At 38.8% G+C, this 19,992-nt stretch overlaps 1 protein-coding gene across 7 annotated transcripts in view; it reads left to right on the top strand.

Moving 5' to 3' along the window:
* The window catches only part of KIAA0586 (KIAA0586 ortholog), an 81,862-nt gene that overhangs the window by 31,482 nt on the left and 30,388 nt on the right, over nt 1–19,992 (top strand). For all 7 annotated transcript variants that reach the window (XM_039319510.1, XM_039319507.1, XM_039319506.1 and 4 more), the window contains 10 exons: nt 113–231; nt 2,424–2,614; nt 4,388–4,547; nt 5,965–6,184; nt 9,999–10,228; nt 11,296–11,372; nt 13,075–13,209; nt 14,038–14,209; nt 17,596–17,720; nt 19,662–19,749. In XM_039319510.1, coding sequence (XP_039175444.1) covers nt 113–231; nt 2,424–2,614; nt 4,388–4,547; nt 5,965–6,184; nt 9,999–10,228; nt 11,296–11,372; nt 13,075–13,209; nt 14,038–14,209; nt 17,596–17,720; nt 19,662–19,749 — 1,517 coding nt within the window. The remainder of the gene's footprint in view (nt 1–112; nt 232–2,423; nt 2,615–4,387; nt 4,548–5,964; nt 6,185–9,998; nt 10,229–11,295; nt 11,373–13,074; nt 13,210–14,037; nt 14,210–17,595; nt 17,721–19,661; nt 19,750–19,992) is intronic.

The following is a 19,992-nucleotide window of genomic DNA, read 5'->3' as shown; positions in this document are numbered from 1 at the left end:
CCCCTGAGATAGTGGAGCACTGCTATCATGTCCCCCCTCGTCCTTCTCTTCATTAAACTAGACATACCCAATTCCAGCAACTGTTCCTTATATGTTTTTATTATTCCATCAGGGTAGAACAAGAAGTAATGGCCCGAGTTATCAGTGGAATGTATCCAGCTCAGAAAGAGGTAATTCGCAACTTAAGCTCACCAGAGAGTGAAGAGAGCCAAGCAGTATCCTCTGACATTGGTAAGTAAAAAAACAGTTGTCTCATCCTGGTTAAAGAAGAATGGGGGGCAGGCTTTTACAGAAGTCCAGGAAAGGGATTCCTATAGTAAATTTGATCAGTGAATCGTCCTGCATTTACTGAATCTGATAAACTGGATTTTTCTTCAATTCACCTAGTTCTAGGCCGTTTTCTTAAGCATGTGCTGTGGCCTCCAATACATTCCCTCCCATGTGTTTGTTTCTGGAGCAATAACAAACATGCTTTAAATATATTTATGCATTGTCAGATTATGTTCTCTCTTAGGAAATGAAGAATGTACTCATATTAACATATGTAATACTGTAGCCATATAACAGAAGCATAAACATGCCTTTGTTATTTCCCAACAAGAAATTTAAAAAATCCACTTTGTCAAGAATTGCATAGGACAGATAATTGGGTGGTCCTGGTTTAGTATCAAGAGAATCTGATCAACTTCCACATCATTTTCTAGCCAGATTCATATACTGGCCTCGGAAAGACATAAATAGTGTAAGACTGGGGAAGATAAGATGCTAAGTCAGATCACTGATCCACCTCGTCTTAGTCCAAACTCCCCAAAATGTGCATGATGTCTTGGCCACTCAAAACGGTATATGGCAGAACATCCAGCTACTATTTATCTAAAGACTTCCCACTGTCAAAAGTTCCCACCTGAGTTTAGCAATAAATTACCAATATCCTGATACCTCGTCCTAACGTCTTTGCTGAATTTGACAGAAGGTATAGACACAGTTCAACTAATTATTGCTGATGTGCATGAAGACATTCATGGAAGAGTTATTGCTCATAGCAATATATTGATAAGCTTTTATATATTCCCAAAGGTTTAAACTGGAAATGTTTTCCTTCCTCTCTTCTGAATTAACAAATATTGGATATAACACTTTGTGACCTTGAAGTCAGATGCTTGTTATTTTTATACACACACACACACACACACACACACACACACACACAATATACATATAAATGTACATACATGTACACACAAGATCTTTAGTGTAGGAATTTCTAGTTTGTGCCTCATCAACCTCAATTCTTAAGTTTATTCCTGTTTTTTTTTTTTCCCCTGATTGGCAATATTTTCCCATATGTCAAAGAGGAGCTCTTCCAGGCCTATCTGGAGCTGCTGTAGTTTAAAACTGAATATTTCTGCATATAAAGCAGGTGGCCAGCCACTGAGATATAATTTTATTCACAGAATGTATTCTCCCTAATGAATCTTACCTATTCTTGAGATATTTATCTTAATTTAAGTTTTACAGGGAGCAAGACAATCTTATTAGTACCCCTCCTCATGCAATATTCGCTAGTTCTAATTCCATAATTCTAGTTCCTCATAGAAGTTTAGAATACATTGACAGTTATATTCCATGAGTTTGTTCCTTCTTAAAACATACCTAACCACAATCTTTATTGTCTCTTTTGGTAGCAAATTCCAGAAATAAACTCTATATTATTAAAGAAATATGCTCAGAACAGATTTTGAAAAAGATAATACATTTTACTTAGTGCCCCTCAACTTCTGTGTGATAAGCATTTTTTCCTCTTTCAAAATACAAAACTTGACTTCAGTAATCATGTATATCTTTATTGTGGTTTTTTTTTTCTTCTGTTCAGTCATATCAGATTCTCGGAGATAGCATGGACAAATCCCTGCTGATTTCGTGGCAAGATTTTTCAGACATGTTTTGCCATTGTCTCCTTCCTAGGGCTAGCAGAAAGTGACTGGCCCAAGGTCACCCAGATCTTTATGCCTCAGTTGGTACTAGAACTCCCACTTTCCTGGTTTCTAGCTTAATGCCTTAACCACTACACCAAACTGGCTCTCATTGTGAAATATAAGAAATAATAAACTGTGGGATATTAAATGTTTATATGGGCTAGTCATCTAAAACCTACAAATTAAGCATTGAAGAAAAAAAAGAACCACATATAAACAGAAAGGCATGTACACATGCATAAGGAGGAATGGGGTATCATTCCATTCCATTCCTTGCATTGTATCTCACATCATTCCTAACAATTCCCTGGGTCAGGATCAGCTTTGGGATAGCAGAGAATAAAAACAACTGACAATCAGGAATATAGTTCAAAGTTCTTCATATCCAAATCTTATTATGTACAACTTTAAACTTGAATTTCTGCCTGTGTTCTGATCCATCTTCAGTTGAAGCAGCGGGCACTGAAGGGTTTCAGCTATTTGTTGATGCTGGCATCCCAGTAGATTCTGAAATGATCAGGCATTTTGTTAATGAAGCACTTGCTGAGAGAGTAGCTGTAATGCTGGGTAACAGAGAAAGTGAAAAAGCTGCACTGGCTTCAATCGTTTCTTCAAGTGTGCCACAGTTGCCAGAAAAGGTAAGTTGTTTTCTTCTGTACTTAGTTAAAGAGTAATTAGAAGTAATTATTTAAAGTTATTGGCTGCTATTTAAATGGCTTAATTCAGGGGTCTTCAAACTTGACCCTTTTATGACTTGTGGACTTCAACTCCCAGAATTCCTCAGCCAGGCTGGTTTAAACTACAGTTCGTCCTTGACTTACAACCATTAATTTAGTGACCATTCAAAGTTACGACAGCACTAAAAAAAAGTGACTTATGTCCAGTTTTCAGGCTTAAGACCCATGGTCACATGATTAAAATTTGGGTGCTTGGCAACTGGCATGTATATATGACATCTGCACTCTCCCAGGGTGATGTGATCGCCATTTGTGACCTTACCAACCAGATTCTGACAAGCAAAGTCAGTGGGGCAGGATAGATTCACTTAACAACTGCAATGATTCGCTTAACTGTGCAAAAACCATTGTAAAAGGGAGCAAAACTCATTTAACAACTGTCTTGCTTAGCAACGAAAATTTTGGACTCAGTTGTGGTTGTAAGTTGAGGACTACCTGTAATTGGCAGCCAGGGCAGTTGCTTCAACAAGGCATGAGCATCCAGATGCCACATTCAGCCATCTAATTGACACATCTTGCATCAGCTGTAGTTTCTAGACCAGGGGTAGGCAACCCAAAACACTCAAAGAGCCACTTGGACCCGTTTCCCACCAAAAACAAAACACCAGGAGCCGCAAAACCCTTTTGATATCTAAAATGAAGATTTATTTATTTATTTATTTTCAATATTTATATGCCGCCCAATCCCAAAGGACTCAGGGCGACGTACAAAGTTAAAACAATGATAAAAGAATAAAATAAAGCAGTCATACCGCGAGTCCGATCATAACACTGCCTATATCCTTTTTCACCTTTATTATAGGTGTGTGTGTGTGTGTGTGTGTGTGTGTGTGTGGACATTTATATATATATATGTGTGTGTGTGTGTGTAGGTCTTTGGTTGTTCGGGTTTTCTCCCGCGTAAAATTGGAAGTGTCTTGGCGACGTTTCGACGAAGTCCCATTCGTCATGTTCAGGCTGGTGCTTTCAGCTTCGTGCTTCGAGGAGCACGAAGCTGAAAGCACCAGCCTGAAGATGACGAATGGGACTTCGTCGAAACATCGCCAAGACACTTCCAATTTTACGCGGGAGAAAACCTGAACAATCAAAGACCTACATACAAACACCCGCGAAAACATATATATATATATATATATATTATATATATATATATATATATATATATATATATATATACACACACACACACACACATACATACATACACACACACACACACACACACACACATTAAAAATAAAAGTAAAAATATGACTCTTGGGAATATCCATACTATTAAAACAATGATCACCAAGAGAATGCTTTAAGAGAATAAAATTACGTACAACTAAGTTTTAGTTTGAAGGCAGATCTTGGCTTGCTTTTAATATGACATTTTATATTTGTACTCCAAATCCAGAATTATTTCTTCTTTGGTTTTCTATCCAGGCTGAAGAATCAAATGCATTAAATTAACGTTGTCATTGACTAGTAAAATATTTGTGCTTTAATAAGCTTTCCCTTCTTGGAATAGTAAGCATTAGACCTGTTTAATTGAGGATTATTAATTGATTGGCTAGATAAATTTCAATCAAAATTTAATGCTTTAGTAGAGATGAGTTAAATGCAGTAGAAATGAGGGTGGTTTCAATAGTTTTAGTATTTTTATTATTTGTGTGTATTTTTCCATTTCAGGAAACCATATTACCTACTCCATTGGTCACACCTGAATCCACACCACCTCAGTCACCACCACCTGTAAAAGAATCCTTTGCCTTAAAAACCCCAGAGTCATCTGTGTCTATTAATGAGATGGATGAAGATGTGGGTGATCAAAAAATGATGGGTGCAATAGGTAAAAAATACATATAAATTGTGATTTATATGTAACCATCTTTGTTTTGAAACTTGCTTCTTTTTTCTTTTGAAGAGCTTTCTTATTAGCAAGGTTTCAGGTTTTCCTCACAAAGCATGATTTTAATCACTCAAAGTACACTGGAACAATATAACACGTTCATCTAGATGCCCCATTCAGCCACCTGGTTGCCACATCTTGCACCAGCTGTAACTTCCAGACCAAGCACTATAGTAGCTTTACTTAAAGTATACTAAAGTAATCACACATGCACTAACAACTGTAATAAGGATCCAGGAATGATCATACTCAGAATATCAACGAAAGTTGGCAATGGGTATGTTGTTTTCATCCAGTTTTCTTCTGTGCAAATTCACATTATATCATGCAATATACTTGTGTATTTGAGAACTGAGCTTAAGTAGGTTTTTGTCCCCACCTGCAATTTCCTAGATGCCCAGCTAACACCCAGTAGTTTTGCACAGGAACTGTGGTTGATTTGAAAAGGGAAGAAGGCTCCAGCAGGATAGGTTAACTCCATGGATTCCTTTTCTGTGACTCAGGGCACTAACAAAAAGAACTTTGCTTGTGTGCTGCACAGAGTTTCACTACCAATAGGAGCAGCTTTTCTCTCAGAGTTCCTGCTTGCATCCCAGGTCTTTCCTTCCCTGTAAAAGTCGAGACACATAATAGTGGGTATCAAAAACTGCGGTATGTGTGGGCAGACGTCTGACAGCTTATAAAGAAGTTAGCAAGCCCTTTTCTTTTTTGATAATCCATGAAAGAAACCGAGGCTTGAATCTGATTCTAAGTTTCCTTAATTTTCCCATCCTCTTCATTTCCTTCTACATCCATTTGATAGATCCATTCTGTGAAAAGCTTAGGATTACTATAATTTTAACGTGAATAACCATAATAACCTAAAAGAATTTTCAGAGAAAGGAGAATGGCTCCTGGCTATAGGGGCTAGGTCAGTGGTTCTCAACCTTTTTAATGCCGCAACCCCCAACCGGTCGTAAGTTGAGGACTACTCAACCGGTCGTAAGTCGAGGACTACTCAACTGGTGCAGCACCGTTTGCAAAATGGGACTTTTGGCGGTCTCAGCAGGGCAGAGACAGCCTGGACAATTCCTATTGGCTTTTGAAAGCCAATAGAATTAAACTCTGTTCAAGAGAGTCTATTCTATTGGCTTTCAAAAGCCAATAGAATAAAAGGGAGTAGCACAGCTAAGGAAAAGGGGAAAAAATGGTGGACTGCATTGTTTGGCGACCCCCGTGAAATGGTCGTTCGACCCCAAATGGGGTCCCGACCCACAGGTGGAGAACCACTGGGCTAGGTTATTCTCTCTGCATTTAAAAAAATGGATAACAGTATAATCTTTGCATTCCTTTTCTCATTTCCCCCCAATTCATGCAGGATCTGAGGCAGTAGTTGTCGGTTCGGTTCATACACCTGTCGTTACCCCTACAGCAACACCCATAGTAGCCTCACCAAGCCCTCCTATATCAGACCGTACCCTGGACACAGGAATGATGAAAAGACAAACCCCTCCCAATGCATGGGGAGATACAGAACTTCCTTTGGAAGAAGAAAATCCTAGTCCACAGAGTGAAGAAGGTTATAATCCAACAGCTGTGTGAGTCCTCCCCAACTGACATAGGTTAATGACTCTTGCAGTCTTCAACTGCCAGAATAAGATACAGCCAAAAGAAAAGCAATACAAAACTAGTTTTTATGCCAAGTTGAAATTGTCTTTCTGGCATTTCTACTTAGCCAAGTGGAATGCAAAGAGGCTGTTTATATTTTGGAATGTATTGAGCTTTGCATCATATAATAGCATGCTCATCTCTGTGCTGCATTTACTTCAATGTTAGCCCCCAAAAGCTATGATGAATTTTAAAAAATAGTAGGCCCTATGTTATTCTCTTCAATGAACTAGCAATGTTCTTTTAAAAAATCCAGTGGAAGAGAATATATATAGCTCAGAGTTTAATTGTGAAGTTCTTGGTGCTCTCTGAGTTATTGTTTGTTTGCAGATGTTTCATTACCCTACCAGGTAATATCTTCAGTGTGGATGAATGTGGGGTTTTCTCCCCCCACATTATATACTACAGCTTTCCCTGCCAGGGTTTTTGGAGCTGTTGTTTTCTCCTAGGCAGTTCCTTGATTAGGATATCGTTGTCTGCTTGTCTGACAATAATCCTTACTAATCTGGATGTTGATTGCTGGTCTTTTTGTTTCCTTCTTAGTTTTGTTTTTAATTATCTCTTTTGACTGGTGTGTAAAGTTGTTTTATTTCTGTGTTTCTATTAATGACCAATTTGTCTAAATGCCAAGCTTCCAGGAATTCTATAGTGTTTTTTTGGATTTAGCTTGGTCTAGAATGCTCACAGTTTTATAGTTGAAGCTGGTTGAGTCTGTCCATGTGTTGAGAGATTAAGAAATTTTCATTGTGTCTTCTGGCTGCTGGTTGGTTTTCATAGGTGCACTCTGCTAGTCTTCTGCCTGTCTGTCCTATGTAGTGGCTGTGACAGACCTTACTCTATAGTGCTGTAAATGATTCCTGTTTTTTTTTTAATTTTATTTATAATACAATTAAAAGCAAACAAACATTGGATTTGACATGATATTCCAGTATATACATTCTTATCAGATTATTCCACTTTTTACAATCAATTATTCATCTCTACATATACTTCTAAGTTTTATATACAATACTTGTTCTAAAATAACATATATTTCTATCTTAACATTCGTCTTTAATCCCTACTGTCCTCTTCAAATTCCTCCAGCGGTAAAATTTATCCCAGGTTTCATAATAAACTGATCCACATTTATCTTTTAATATCATTGTGAGCCTGTCCATTTCCGCACATGCTAATATTTTATGTATTAACTCTTCCTCTGTGGGAATTTCCTTGCTCTTCCATTTTTGCGCTAAAGCAAGCCTAGCTGCAGTCAGGATGTGTAGCAGCAGGTAGATTGTTCCCTTGTCGTATTTTTTCTGTCGTTATATCCAACAAGAAGAGTTCAGGTTTTAACTCTAAGTCCAGTGTTAATATATCCCTCAACCAGTTTTGTGTCCTGTTCCAATACTCACAGATCTTTGGGCATTTCCACCACCTGTGGTAGTATGAACCTATTGCTGTTTTACATTTCCAGCATAGGGGTGGAATGTTTGAACCCATTTTGGCTAACCTTACGGGTGGGAAATGCCATCTATAGAACATCTTGTAAAGATTTTCCTTATATGAAGTAGCTAAAGTGAGTTTCCTATTCCTTTCCCACAGTTCTTGCCAAATATGTAAGTCGATACTGAAACCAAAATCCCAACTCCAAATTAACACGGTCTCCTTAACCTGTTTTTCATACATTGTCTGATCTAAAAGAAAATGATATATTTTTTAAATCATTTTATCCTTAGGACCTAATAAAATTTTATCCAGTTCTGTCGGTTCTAACTTTATACCCCACTCTTTTTTATCTTGCCTATATCTTGCTTGTAGTTGGAGGTATGCCCACCATTCTAATTCTAATCCCTGCATCTTGGAGATTCTTCCTCGATTTTAATTCTCCTCTCTCGTCTAATATGTTTTTATAGGTTATTACTTTCCCCAACTGAATAAACTTTGGGTGTATGTACATTTCTAATGTTGAGACCCAATTAGGGACCTGTCTGTAGTTCTGTCGTCGAATTTTGATCCATACATCTATTAATGCCCGTCTGATGTAGTGCCTCTGGAAGTACTGGTGAACTTTATGCTTTTCATCCCATAACATGGCATACCATCCTGTCTGCACGTCATGACCTTCCAGTTTTAATAATCTCTGATTTTCCAGTCGAATCCAATCCCGCACCCACAATAGAATTGTAGATTGATGGTATTTTTCCAGATCGGGGAGGCCGAGACCCCCCCCCCTTTCCTTAACATCCTGTAATAATTTTAATTTAATCCTTGGTTTTTTCCGTTGCCAAATGAATTTAAGTATGGTTTGGTTGAAATTTCGAAAGAATTCTTTTTCTAATCTAATTGGTATACATTGAAATAGAAATAATATTTTAGGTAATATGTTCATTTTAATTACGGCAATTCTTCCCATGAAAGAAAGCTGGAGATTTGTCCAGATGTCCAAGTCTGTTTTAATCTGATCCATTAATTTGTCATAATTGTCTCTTTTAATTGTTACAAACCTAGCTGTTAGATATATCTCTAAGTATCTTATTTTCTTTGTGAAATGATTCCTTTTTTTCTTCCTGGATTCCTTGGTAGCATGTTGCTTTCTTCTTCCCTTACAACTTTTATTCTTCTGAAGATGTTGTTGTGTCTTCCCCAGTTGTTCCTTTGCTATTATGGCAAAGGTGATGAAGCCGTTGTGTACATACCAGATCCATAATTTTGGTTTTATGTATGTGAGGGCCATAGTTTATGCACACTGCATAACAGTCTCTGCTATGAGTCCCATGGATCTTTCTCTGATTTGTTGGTATATTTGTCCATCAAACTGAAAGGTAATGGCAGAGATTGATGCAGTCCATGATTCTGGATATTTTGATTATAGTGTATTAGATCAGGTCAGCGGTATAGTACTGCAGCCATGGATTCTTTCGCTAGTTCTGTATCTAGGAACATAAAACATGCTGTGGTTTGAGTGAAACCACAATTTCATTTTCTATTTTTAGTCCCTCTGTGACAGCAGTCCCCAATCTTAGCTGCTTAGTGACCTGACCGGGGGGGGGGGAGAGGGGAATCGGGTTGCGCAAGTGGTGGGCTGGTGCACGCGCACATACAGCTCAACTTGCGTGAGCAGTGGGCCAGCACACATGTACATGCACGCACAGAACAACTTGTGCAAGTTGAGCTGTGTGCGCATGTGCACATGCTCTGGCCTGCCGCTTGCACAAATCAAGCTGCACCCGTGCACATGCATGCCAGCCCAGCATTCACAGAGCCCAGTTCTGAATAGGCCATGGCCTGGGGGTGGGCCGCAGCCCAGGGATTGGGGACCCCTGCTTTTTGGCTATGTTGTATGCTGAGGGTCCTTCTAATGATACAATTGGACAAAGAGGTATGTTGGACTTGTGTATTTTGGGACATGGAAGCATGGGAGGACGGGTCCACTGCTTTTCTTCTGCCATTGTTGTTACGTGATTTGATCTTATTTGGTTGGGTCGTTAAGGATGCTCTTGATCAGGTTGTCTAGTTTCTGTATTTGGTTGGTATTTGCCAGGATGTAGGCTTCTTTGTCCTCCAGTAATTCTTTGGCTTTTTATATGTATTGTGTTTTGTCCATGATTTGACCTTTATCTGCTGGTAGGATAGTGAAGCATTTTCAAGAAATGCTAGCAAATATGTGCCAAAAATGTGCGTCAAAAATAGGACAAATATTTAAAGAAATGCTAGCAAATGTGTCATCTATTATTTATAGGGGTTTTCTTTGGTCATTTTTAGTATAATGTCCGTGGGTAAGCACGAAGAGCCAGAGATTTTGGTTTCTCCTGAGATGCCTAAGAGCCACAGTCCACTACTTCCTGCAGAACCTCCATCAGCTTCCGTGGAAACATCCAGTTCGGGCCCCTCAGAAGAAAGCAGTCCGACCACCACAGAAACTGAGGCTGCAGACATTCCAATTTCTGAAGGAGAAATTCTGTACAGCTACGGGCAACTGCTAGCTGCAAAAGGTGATGCTTTCTCTGGCCTTCTAGCATTCTTGTAGCATTTTAAGGACTCCATATCCAAGAGAATCAAGTCCTGACATATGCCCTATAGCCGTGATGGCGAACCTTTTAGAGTCCGAGTGCCCAAACTGCAATGCAAAACCCACTTATGCATCGTCGGTGCTGGATGGGTGTGGCCCATTGGCTGGGTGTGGCCAATTGGGTGGGTGTGGCCCATTGGGTGGGCGTGGCTGCAGTGGTAACGGCAGACTGGGTGGGGCTAAAAAGTTCAATCAATCAATTCCAACTTTGCAAGATCTTTTTTTCCCCACCCGAAGTTGAAATTGACTGATTGAACCTTTTTTTTTTTTTTTTTGCGCACGGGAGCGGAGGCCTAAAGTGAAAAGGTTTTATAAAACCCAGCTGAAGGCCTAGGACTGGGCAACGGCGCACGTGCCCACAGAGAGGGCTCTGAGTGCTGCCTCTGGCACCCGTGCCATAGGTTCGCCACCACTGTCCTATAGTAACGCAACTTCAAAGGGAACTTTGTAAGAGATTTAGATTTTTTTTTGCTGGTTTTATTTTTCTGGAGAACACAATGAGAGGTTTTATGTGTTTAAAAAGACTAGTTTGATGTAATTCTGTATGTCTTACTCCAGATGGGAAGGGTTGAGAATATCTTTTAATACAATAAAAATGCCACAGCTCTGAAAAATGCTTTTGCAACTTGAGGCATTCTCTCTTCCATCCCATAGTTTTGGGGTTTTGAATGAAGTAATTGCTTTTTGTTTCCCTCCTGGGTATTTTGTAACCAGACTTGACCTGATACCCTGGCGCAATCACATTTATGAGTCCTACTGATTTGGAAGGAAAAGGAAGAAGCCCTTTCAGATTAAAGGGGAAGAGAGATGATGCCAAACCAGCGCAAGAGGGATTGCTGTAGACTTTGGCCAAAATAAATTTTGAACCTAATCTAGAGGGAGGATTTTCCTACCCTTCTCAAAAATCTGTTTTCCAGATAGATTTGCAGACAAAAATCCAGCTGCAGCCCAAGTGTTCATTTCATAATTGTGTGCTTCTCCTCTTTATAGCTTTGGCAGAAGGAGGGCTGCCTTTTCCAAACCTCAGTGACAGTTTGGCCAGCACCCTTCATGACGCCCATGAGATGGTAATAAAATCACTTAAAAATTAAAACATTGAACCAAATATGATGCTGTAGTTTAATGGAGTAGGTCATTTAAACGAATTCAGTAAATGACAGTTTTATGTAAATAGCAGAGTAGGAGATTGGCTTATAAAATAGGAAAATGATCATACTTTCATCCTGGCTGGCCAAAATGGTAACTAGCCTGCTTTCATACAGGGTTAATTCCATTTTTAAATCCAAGCTGAAGGGCTGGGAAGCCCAAATCAATGATATGCTTCTTCAGTTGAAAGCAGTGCTGTATTTACCCCAGTAACTAGGTGTTGACACAGTATGTTATGGGCTTCGTATCCAAAATGTCAACTCTTCTCTACTCTTGTCATCATTTCCCCCTAGTTCCATTGAAAATGTAAGATAGGAATTGACCTTGGTAACTAATCAATTGTTTGATTAGTAATTCCAGTATTGTCTAGGAAGCTGTGATCTTTAGAAAAAAGAGCCCTTGAATAAGGCTGGTGTCGTATAGGTAGTCCTTGATTAACAACCACTTGTTCTGCGACCATTCAAACTTATGATGGCATTGAACGAGTAATGGTTACGACCAGTATTCAAAATACCAGCTCTCTAAGCACCTGGTGGACATGCAATTGTGATCAGGGCATTTGGCAACCCACTTGCCATTATAACAGTTGCAGCATCCCACAGTCACATGATCGCAATTTGTGACCTTCCTGCCAACAAGCAAAGTCAACAGGGAAGCTCCAGTAAATCTCCCCCATCTGTGCTCCCTTCCTGAAATTTGTTGCGCTCGCACTACACTTCCCCACCTCTTACGTACACTCTCCCACCTGGCAACAGCCACCCCAAATCCCACTGAGCTTCTGCTATACCCTCTCCCACCTGGCAACAGCTACTTACCTGCCTCCCAGCCTGCTTGTTAGCCGTTTGAGACTTGCAATTTTCTGCTGGCTTCCCCTTTGACTTTGGTTGTTGGAAGCCAGCAGGAAGTTGCAAGGAGGTGCTTACTTAACAACCCGCAATCCTTGCTTAATGACAGCAATTGGAACTGCAGGAATTACTATTGCTAAGTGATACAGTCTTGTGGCATTGCACGTTATGACCGCATTGATGGAAATTCTGGTGCCAGTTGTTGTCATAACTGAAGGAATATCTTTATATCTGTTGACCATGATCCAGGTTAGTCCATGTACTGTCAGTTTGTAGTTATTTCTAGGTATTGGATAAATGAGTGCTTTATCTCAGTGGTTGGGCCAGTAATGTGTATGCATAATAAAATCCAGATTTAATTAGCAAGATATTTCCCTTCTGAAAGGAGGGGAAAGATTGAGTAACTGTGCCCAACTTGATATTTCAAATTAAGTGGAATTAAAACTCTTAGCCATTGTACAAACTGACAATTCTGGGAATTGCAGTCCCAATATATCTGGCTAGTAGAAAATTGGGGATGGTTTTTCAAGAACGTCATGTTTATTATTTATTTATTTTATTCAACTTGGACACAGCCCGATTCCAACATATACATACATATGTACCTACATAAGTGTATATTGATACTGTAATAAGGCTTCAGTGCTTTTTCTGGTAAGTGCTTTAATGCTCCTATTTTTTTAAGATACTATTTCATTTTGAGAGCCCGGAATGTCAGGAATGTGATTGATCTTTTATGAGTAGCTTGAGAAAAAAAAATCACTGTTGTGTCTTTTAGGATTATGATCCTCCCAGTGAGGGACAAGTAATACGGAGACCTCACAGAGGACCTCACAGAGATCAAGTCCTTTCTCTCTTTTCAAAACTGAATCAAGCGCCACTTACTTTGCATGAAGAAAGTTGCCATTCAGAGGTACCATTTATTTCTAAATCTGTTGAAACAGGAATGGGCAACTTTTTTCTTTTGAAGGCCCCATTCCTTTACTATGATCTATGGAGACTCATTGGTAGTGGAGCGAACACATAAAACAAATGTGAAGTTTTATTAGTGTTTTTGCTGTTTGGTAGCCAACATTTGTTTTCTTAAAAATCACTGAATGTGGCATCATAGCAACAAATAAAAAGGATGATAATGAGTGGAAAATTTCTCTTCTAATACTGACAATCCCATATTTTTTCATTTCCAATCTCCAACATTGTCTTCTACTACCTCATTGTTTTTCTCATAAATATTTTAATGTTCTTATGACACCTGTTGTTTCCATGTTTGGAACATCACTTATTTGATGATCCAACTATGTGATAATGACTCAGACTATTAATAGTAGTAGTAATTATTAGTGGTAATAAATCAAATTATTATTATTAAAAAGAGCTTCTGTGCCTGCTTGTGAGAATTCTTCTAGTCCATCTTTTTGTGAACAATAGTGACTTTACCATACAGTGCTGTGTAAGCACCTGATTGCAGAAGAGTTCTTGTGTCTTTTTTAAGGCGGATTCTTTTTTATAAAAAGAAAAAGAGATAAAGATAAATTGATGCTCCTCTCCTATCTCCAGTTCAGGGATCTTTTTAATAAATGAAGGAAAACTGATCTCCCCTCCCTCTCCATTTAAATATTCCTCCGCCTCCCTTTCCTTGATTCTACTTAAGTGTTCCCTCTGCCCACCTTCACAAATGGGAGCCACTTAAAAATGGAGTAAATGTGCAACTCTCTGTCTCTGTCTCTGTCTCTCTCTTTAGGATACTGACAACAGTGCTGGGGAACTTAGCGAGGGTCAAAGACCAAGGCTAACAAAAGCTGCTGAAAGTATCCTAATGGGACACTCTGTTTACATGGGCCAGACCACCAACCATGTTTCTAAAGAATTAAGTCAACAGGTGCCATCATCAGGACAGTGTGACAATGTTGCAGGTATTAATTTATATAAATTATTATGAAGTACTCAAACAGATCATATTATAGCTTGAAAAAGTTTCCAATTACCAATTTACAGCATAAAACCATGGGTTTAAAACATCTGGAAGGGTTACCTCTTAATTCTGAATGCTTGGAGACAGGTAAAACCTAATGCCACATGGTATGCTAACCAATATTTAAATTATGTAGGGATTATGTGGATTAAACACATTAAGAAAGGTAGCTTCTCTGGCTAAGATTTTAGAAAGCAAAACAGAATGTGCATGTTCATACTGGCATACATTAGTCTTTGGAATTTGGAACTGTTATTGCAGCATATTTCTTAAGATATACTCCTTGGTTTAAATCCTGAATTTCTGTTGCCAATCAAGCAAGAGCTTAGGCAGAGGTCATAGCTCAATGGGGAAAGCCCTTAGAAAGCATCAGATCCTGTTCTTGGCTGTAAGATAAGAAGCTGAGTAAAACCTTTGCCTTGACCTTAGAGTCATAGCCTCATGAAAGGAGTCTGAAGGCCCAATTCTGTAATAGGCACTTTCCAATATTGACATATATGTTTACATTTTAGTATTTTCAGAAAGCAAATACTTGAATTAAAAGTATTTTCTTGCTTCCAGAGGTCTTGACTTAAAACAGCCAAAGACAGCATATTTAAAATAACACACTTAGCCCAGAACACATTTTGCTTGAGGGAAACAATAGAACTCTTGGATAGTTGCAACTTTTTATGCTAATTCTATAAAAAAAATACGAATAATGCACAGCATGGTTATATGTCATCCCATCAACAGTTTAGGCTAAATGCCCATATTTTATTTCAAGCTTATTGCTTGCATTATAATTCAGAACTATTAACAGTTAAATAGCATATGAGATCATCTCGTTATAAAGATTACATTTTTTCAGAATCTGTCTTTATACACAAGTTAAAGAAAAACATTAAATGAGCTTTTTAAAATGAACATTGAGCTTGGATACTTGGAAATAAAAAGCATGCTGATTCCTGGTATTAAATAATGGTAATTCTATCAAGATTTTCAATACAAATCAATATTTTCTGTGGTTAACTTTTAATAGAAAAATTCAGCTTAGCGTGAAGTATAGGCAGTCCTTCTTTAGCAATTACCTCATTCAGTGATTGTACGCAGTTCTGATGTTGATGAAAAAGTAATTTTAGACCAGTTCTCACATTTATGACCTTCACAGGTTTATAAAGCAAGGCTGAGATAAGATCATGAGCAAAGATGTGGTTTCACTTAGTGACAACTTCACTTAACAACAAAGTTTCAGGTCCACTTGTAGTTGCTAAATGAGGGCTACCTACTATATATTTAATACAGCTGCAACAGCAGTTCTGGCAAATTTGTTTGCAGTTGTTAGGTGAGGACCGCATAGTTGTTAAGTGAGGACGTTAAGCTTATTCTGCCCTGTGTATACTGCATGTAAATATGGTTTGTGTCTATTGATGTCTGAGATGGGCAGACTCAACCATATTTTCAACAGGGAAACTGAGCATCCCAGACCAAATTAAATCCCAAAATTTTAGAAAGAGAACATTAAGACCATATAAGCAGGAATTAACACCAGACAAAAAAATCAAATAGAAAATACCTTAATCAAGGAACTACCGAGGAGAAAACTACACCCCTACCAAGACTGGCAGGGCAAGCTATAAACAGGGAGAAAACCCCATTCTCACTAGCAGAGATGATGTTATCTGGCTGGGTAATAAAATATTTGCAAGCAAACAACCACATTCAGAGAGCACCAAGGACCACATAGGTCAGTCCTGAGCTACAAATATTCTCAGGCCTAGGATAACGTGCTGCTGTCACCTCATCACCACCTCCTTGCCACTACCGCCTCACCGCTGGACACATTGCCCCAGTCAACTTGCCATGAGGACAACTCTCACTGCAAGCCTAAGCCTTCTGCTCTGGTTTCCAAAACTGGTCCTGCTTGAGGGAGGTGAAAATTCCCTCCACTCCACACTCCTTCTCCAAAGGCTTCCTTACCATACGTTACAGCGCCCCCCCCCTGAAAGGCGGGCTAAGCAGGAGTCATTGTTCTGTACACACACACATACACAGACACAGATGCCATTCTGAGCTTGAGGACTTTTATCCATATCTAAGTTGGCAAGCTGCCAATCACACCCGAGCTTGGGGAGAAGGACCTCTCCTTCGCCATGCTCTGCTGGACCTTGAGAATTCCCTGGCAGGGAGAGGGGCAAGCAGGGACGGTGGCAGGGTGACTCGCTCACAACAGCAAAAGATGGACTAAGCAGGACCAAGATGAGACTATAGTAAAAGTGATTGGGTCATGTGGAAACTCAGTTAATGACAATGGGATTGTTTGATGTGTATTTGTTTAAGAAAAGATCTGTGTTGAATACATATTTTAAATATAAATGTATTCATGGTTATAGATGTCAAAGGAATGAATAGCTCTGAAAGCATAATTTATGATGACAGATTGTGAGAATTAGTGAAGAAAATAAGGATGATAAGATGTTTTGAATATTATGAGCCGAGGTGGCGCAGCAGTTAGAGTGCAGTACTGCAGGCCACATTAGCTGACTGTGTTCAGCAGGTCAGCGATTCAAATCTCACCGGCTCAAGGTTGACTCAGCCTTCCATCCTTCCGGGGTAGGTAAAATGAGGACCCAGATTGTTGGGGGCAATGTAAATATATATATATATACATTGCTTACTGGTGTACACCGCTTAGAGAGTGCTTGCACTTAAAGCGATATATAAGTCTCATAAATAAATAAATGGGACATGGCTGTTTTTTTAGCATCAGCAGTTGGCCTGGTGAAATATGGGTATGGGGAAAAAAGAAAATAGTAAAAGAAATAAGATTGAAAGTAGAACTGTAGGGGAAAAAAGTAAATTCCTGTATGCATTATTTTGGCATTGCAATAATTAAGGTATAATGTATAATTTAAGGTTAAAATTGTCCCCAGTTTGTGTGATGCAACCTCTTTATGAAAACTTTCATTATGCTTTCTCCCAATAAGTATTTTAAAAAGGTGGTATTAAGAGATTTATGACTAAACTTTGTTTATGCCAACACTCAAAACATTTTCCATCTGTTGGCAAAATTCCCACTAGTTATTTCAAAAAATCACAAGCCTGCGTGTAAAGTGCAGTGAGCTACTCTGTCAACATAAGGAACATGTTCAAAATACAGTGAATAAATGAAAGATTTGCTCCTCTTATCTGAGAATAACCTACAAACAATGCAGACAGCAGTGTTTCAGCCATGTGATCTCACATACAGTAGTGATCTATCAAGCCATTTTTAATTTATAGGTGTGCATTAGAAATAATAAAATTTTAAATAGAAACCGTGCTTTTAATATGTTTTTAATCTCTCAGGAGATATTCTTGGTGTTCCTGATGTTACTCATGGGCCAATGAGCATAGCTGAACTGGCTGAACCTGGCTCTCTAGGGGCATATGGAAACACCAACCCGACACCTCAGTTGGATGACTCATTGCAGGTAATATGACTGAAGAGCCTTAGCCAATGTATTAGGCTGTTTTAGTATTCTTTTAAATATAGAGTACTCAGATGGATGTAATTGTGCTAATGACCCAAAGCCAAGAAGAGGTATTCCGGACTTTGCAAAAGCTTTTCTGTATATTATCATGTAGCCTCTTCCTATGCGTTTTACAAGGTTTCATTAGAGGTAGTATCATGTATTTTTGGGAAATTATTCTACTCTTTTATATCTGAAGTGGGTTTTGAAGCAGTTATTTTGCCCTCAGCAAAAAGAAAAGTGTTTTTCTAACCTGAATTCATATGGACTGAAGTTGAATTCAGATATTACAAGACGTTTTTGTTGATAGTCTCAGCTACCATGGAGATAGCTGTCTAGATTTTGTTTCTTTGCATGGAATACTTGCATCCCATTTCTTGTTACTCATTCAAAATGTAAACACACATAATTCATATAACTAAAAATCCAGCTCAGCTTCTTGTCATTTCATAGTCCCATCCACACAGATTTTGTAGTAACTATGTCAGTAAAGGTGATGAAAAATCAATATTTCTCTGCTTTCTAGAGAGCAGCCCTGTTTAAAGAGGCCTGGACCCTCCAGGTATGGGGGAGTTGCCTTGCAGACTGTTGGGAGGAATATTCTAAGCATCTGCCAGATAAAGTACCACCCATGTAGCACCTTTGCTTTACAAGCTGCACTGCTTTCAGATGCAATTCAAGTGCTGATTGTTACTTATATGGCAGGGCACTGGATTATTTGTGGGACTGCTTCTCTCCAATTGTTTATAATGTGAGATGCAACAGGATAGGTGTGTTTTGGATCCCATTTAGTGAGACCCAGAAAATGGGCCTTTGGAACCCTATTACTGGAAGTTTTTAAGAAGAGATTGGACAACCATTTGTCTGAAATGGTATAGGGCTTCCTGCCTGAGCAGGGGGTTGGACTAGAAGACCTCCAAGGTCCTTTCCAACTCTGTTATTCTGTAAGAAATTCAGGGACCACATTGTCCATGACTATCTGGGCCTGAATCAGAGGCTGGAGAGCAGAATCAAAAAGGCTTGTGATTCAACTTTCCATAATCCTACCAACTGCTCGGAAAGCCTTAGACCTGTTTGTGTTTCCAGGCTTGGGGGTTTGTGCCCAAGACATGTTGTGGCATTTGTTGTTTGAGTATTGCCTTGGTAGCCATTTAGGTGTATATATATTTCTGTGTATGGCTATGGATCTGGGGTTGCACATATTATTGCCTGTATTTGTTTTTTATATGCTTTAACCACTCAGAGTCACTGTGGTGAGTTGGATTATGAAATAAATACATAAACAAACCATGTGTACATGACTTGTAATTCTTTTTTTCCTGTATATTTTCTAAACTTCCAGTTTGGCTATATCCTTAGTATCTTCTCATCCCCCATCCAATCAGACCCAGCCCTGCTTGGATTTTCAAGATCAATCCAATTTAGTTAAATGCTGCCACTGGAATTAATCAAGTAAAATAGTTTCAAAGGCTTAGGCTAAACAAGGATTTTGCTACTTTTGAAACATATCTTTGACAGGAGCATCTCTTAAAAGAAGACACCTCAGTTTATGAGAGCACTTACTGAGAAATGTCAATTTTTTGATAGATGGTATGGGTAGATCCACAAAATATGATTTCTCGCATCTTCCGTTACTCATTTCAAAGTAAAAAAATATCTCTGTGTTCAGGGCAAATGTTACAAATCTACAGTCTAGTGTTCTGTTTATTCTAATGGGTATGAATGGCCATTATGGATTAGGTCTCATTTTATCAGTTCTGCTTTCATGTGTGCTGGAAAGAAAGCATGGACAAAGATAAATGTGGAACAATATTTTTTTAATTCAGTTCTTGGAAGTTTTTTATCTTACTTGATCCAGTTAGATATCATAATATTAACATGTGTTTTATAACTGCCATGCAGACAAAGCCCCAAGAAGCACTCCAGGAAATACCAGTGAATTCCAGAATCATCTGTGTAAAACCAAAATCTGAACATACACAGCAGAAAGGTAAATTATCCTGTTACTGTGTTTGAAACCTATTGTCCAGACCCATATTGAATTGTCAGATTTGGGGAATGTGAGTGCTATATATATATAAAGTTGAGGGCTGAGTATATTTTTGTCACTCTTTTTAACCCATTGCTTGAACACCAAAGGTAAGGAATGGATACATGGGTGAAATAAAGGTAAAGACACATGAGAATAGCCACAGAGTTCCCAGTTCTCTCCACTCTGAACAGGGCTTCCAAA

This window comes from Crotalus tigris, unplaced genomic scaffold, assembly GCF_016545835.1.
Source record: "Crotalus tigris isolate CLP2741 ecotype Arizona unplaced genomic scaffold, ASM1654583v1 scf7180000023598.3388751, whole genome shotgun sequence".
NCBI lineage: Eukaryota > Metazoa > Chordata > Lepidosauria > Squamata > Viperidae > Crotalus > Crotalus tigris.
The sequence above is the reverse complement of the archived record's forward strand: the minus strand, read 5'-3'. Positions and strand labels throughout refer to the sequence as shown.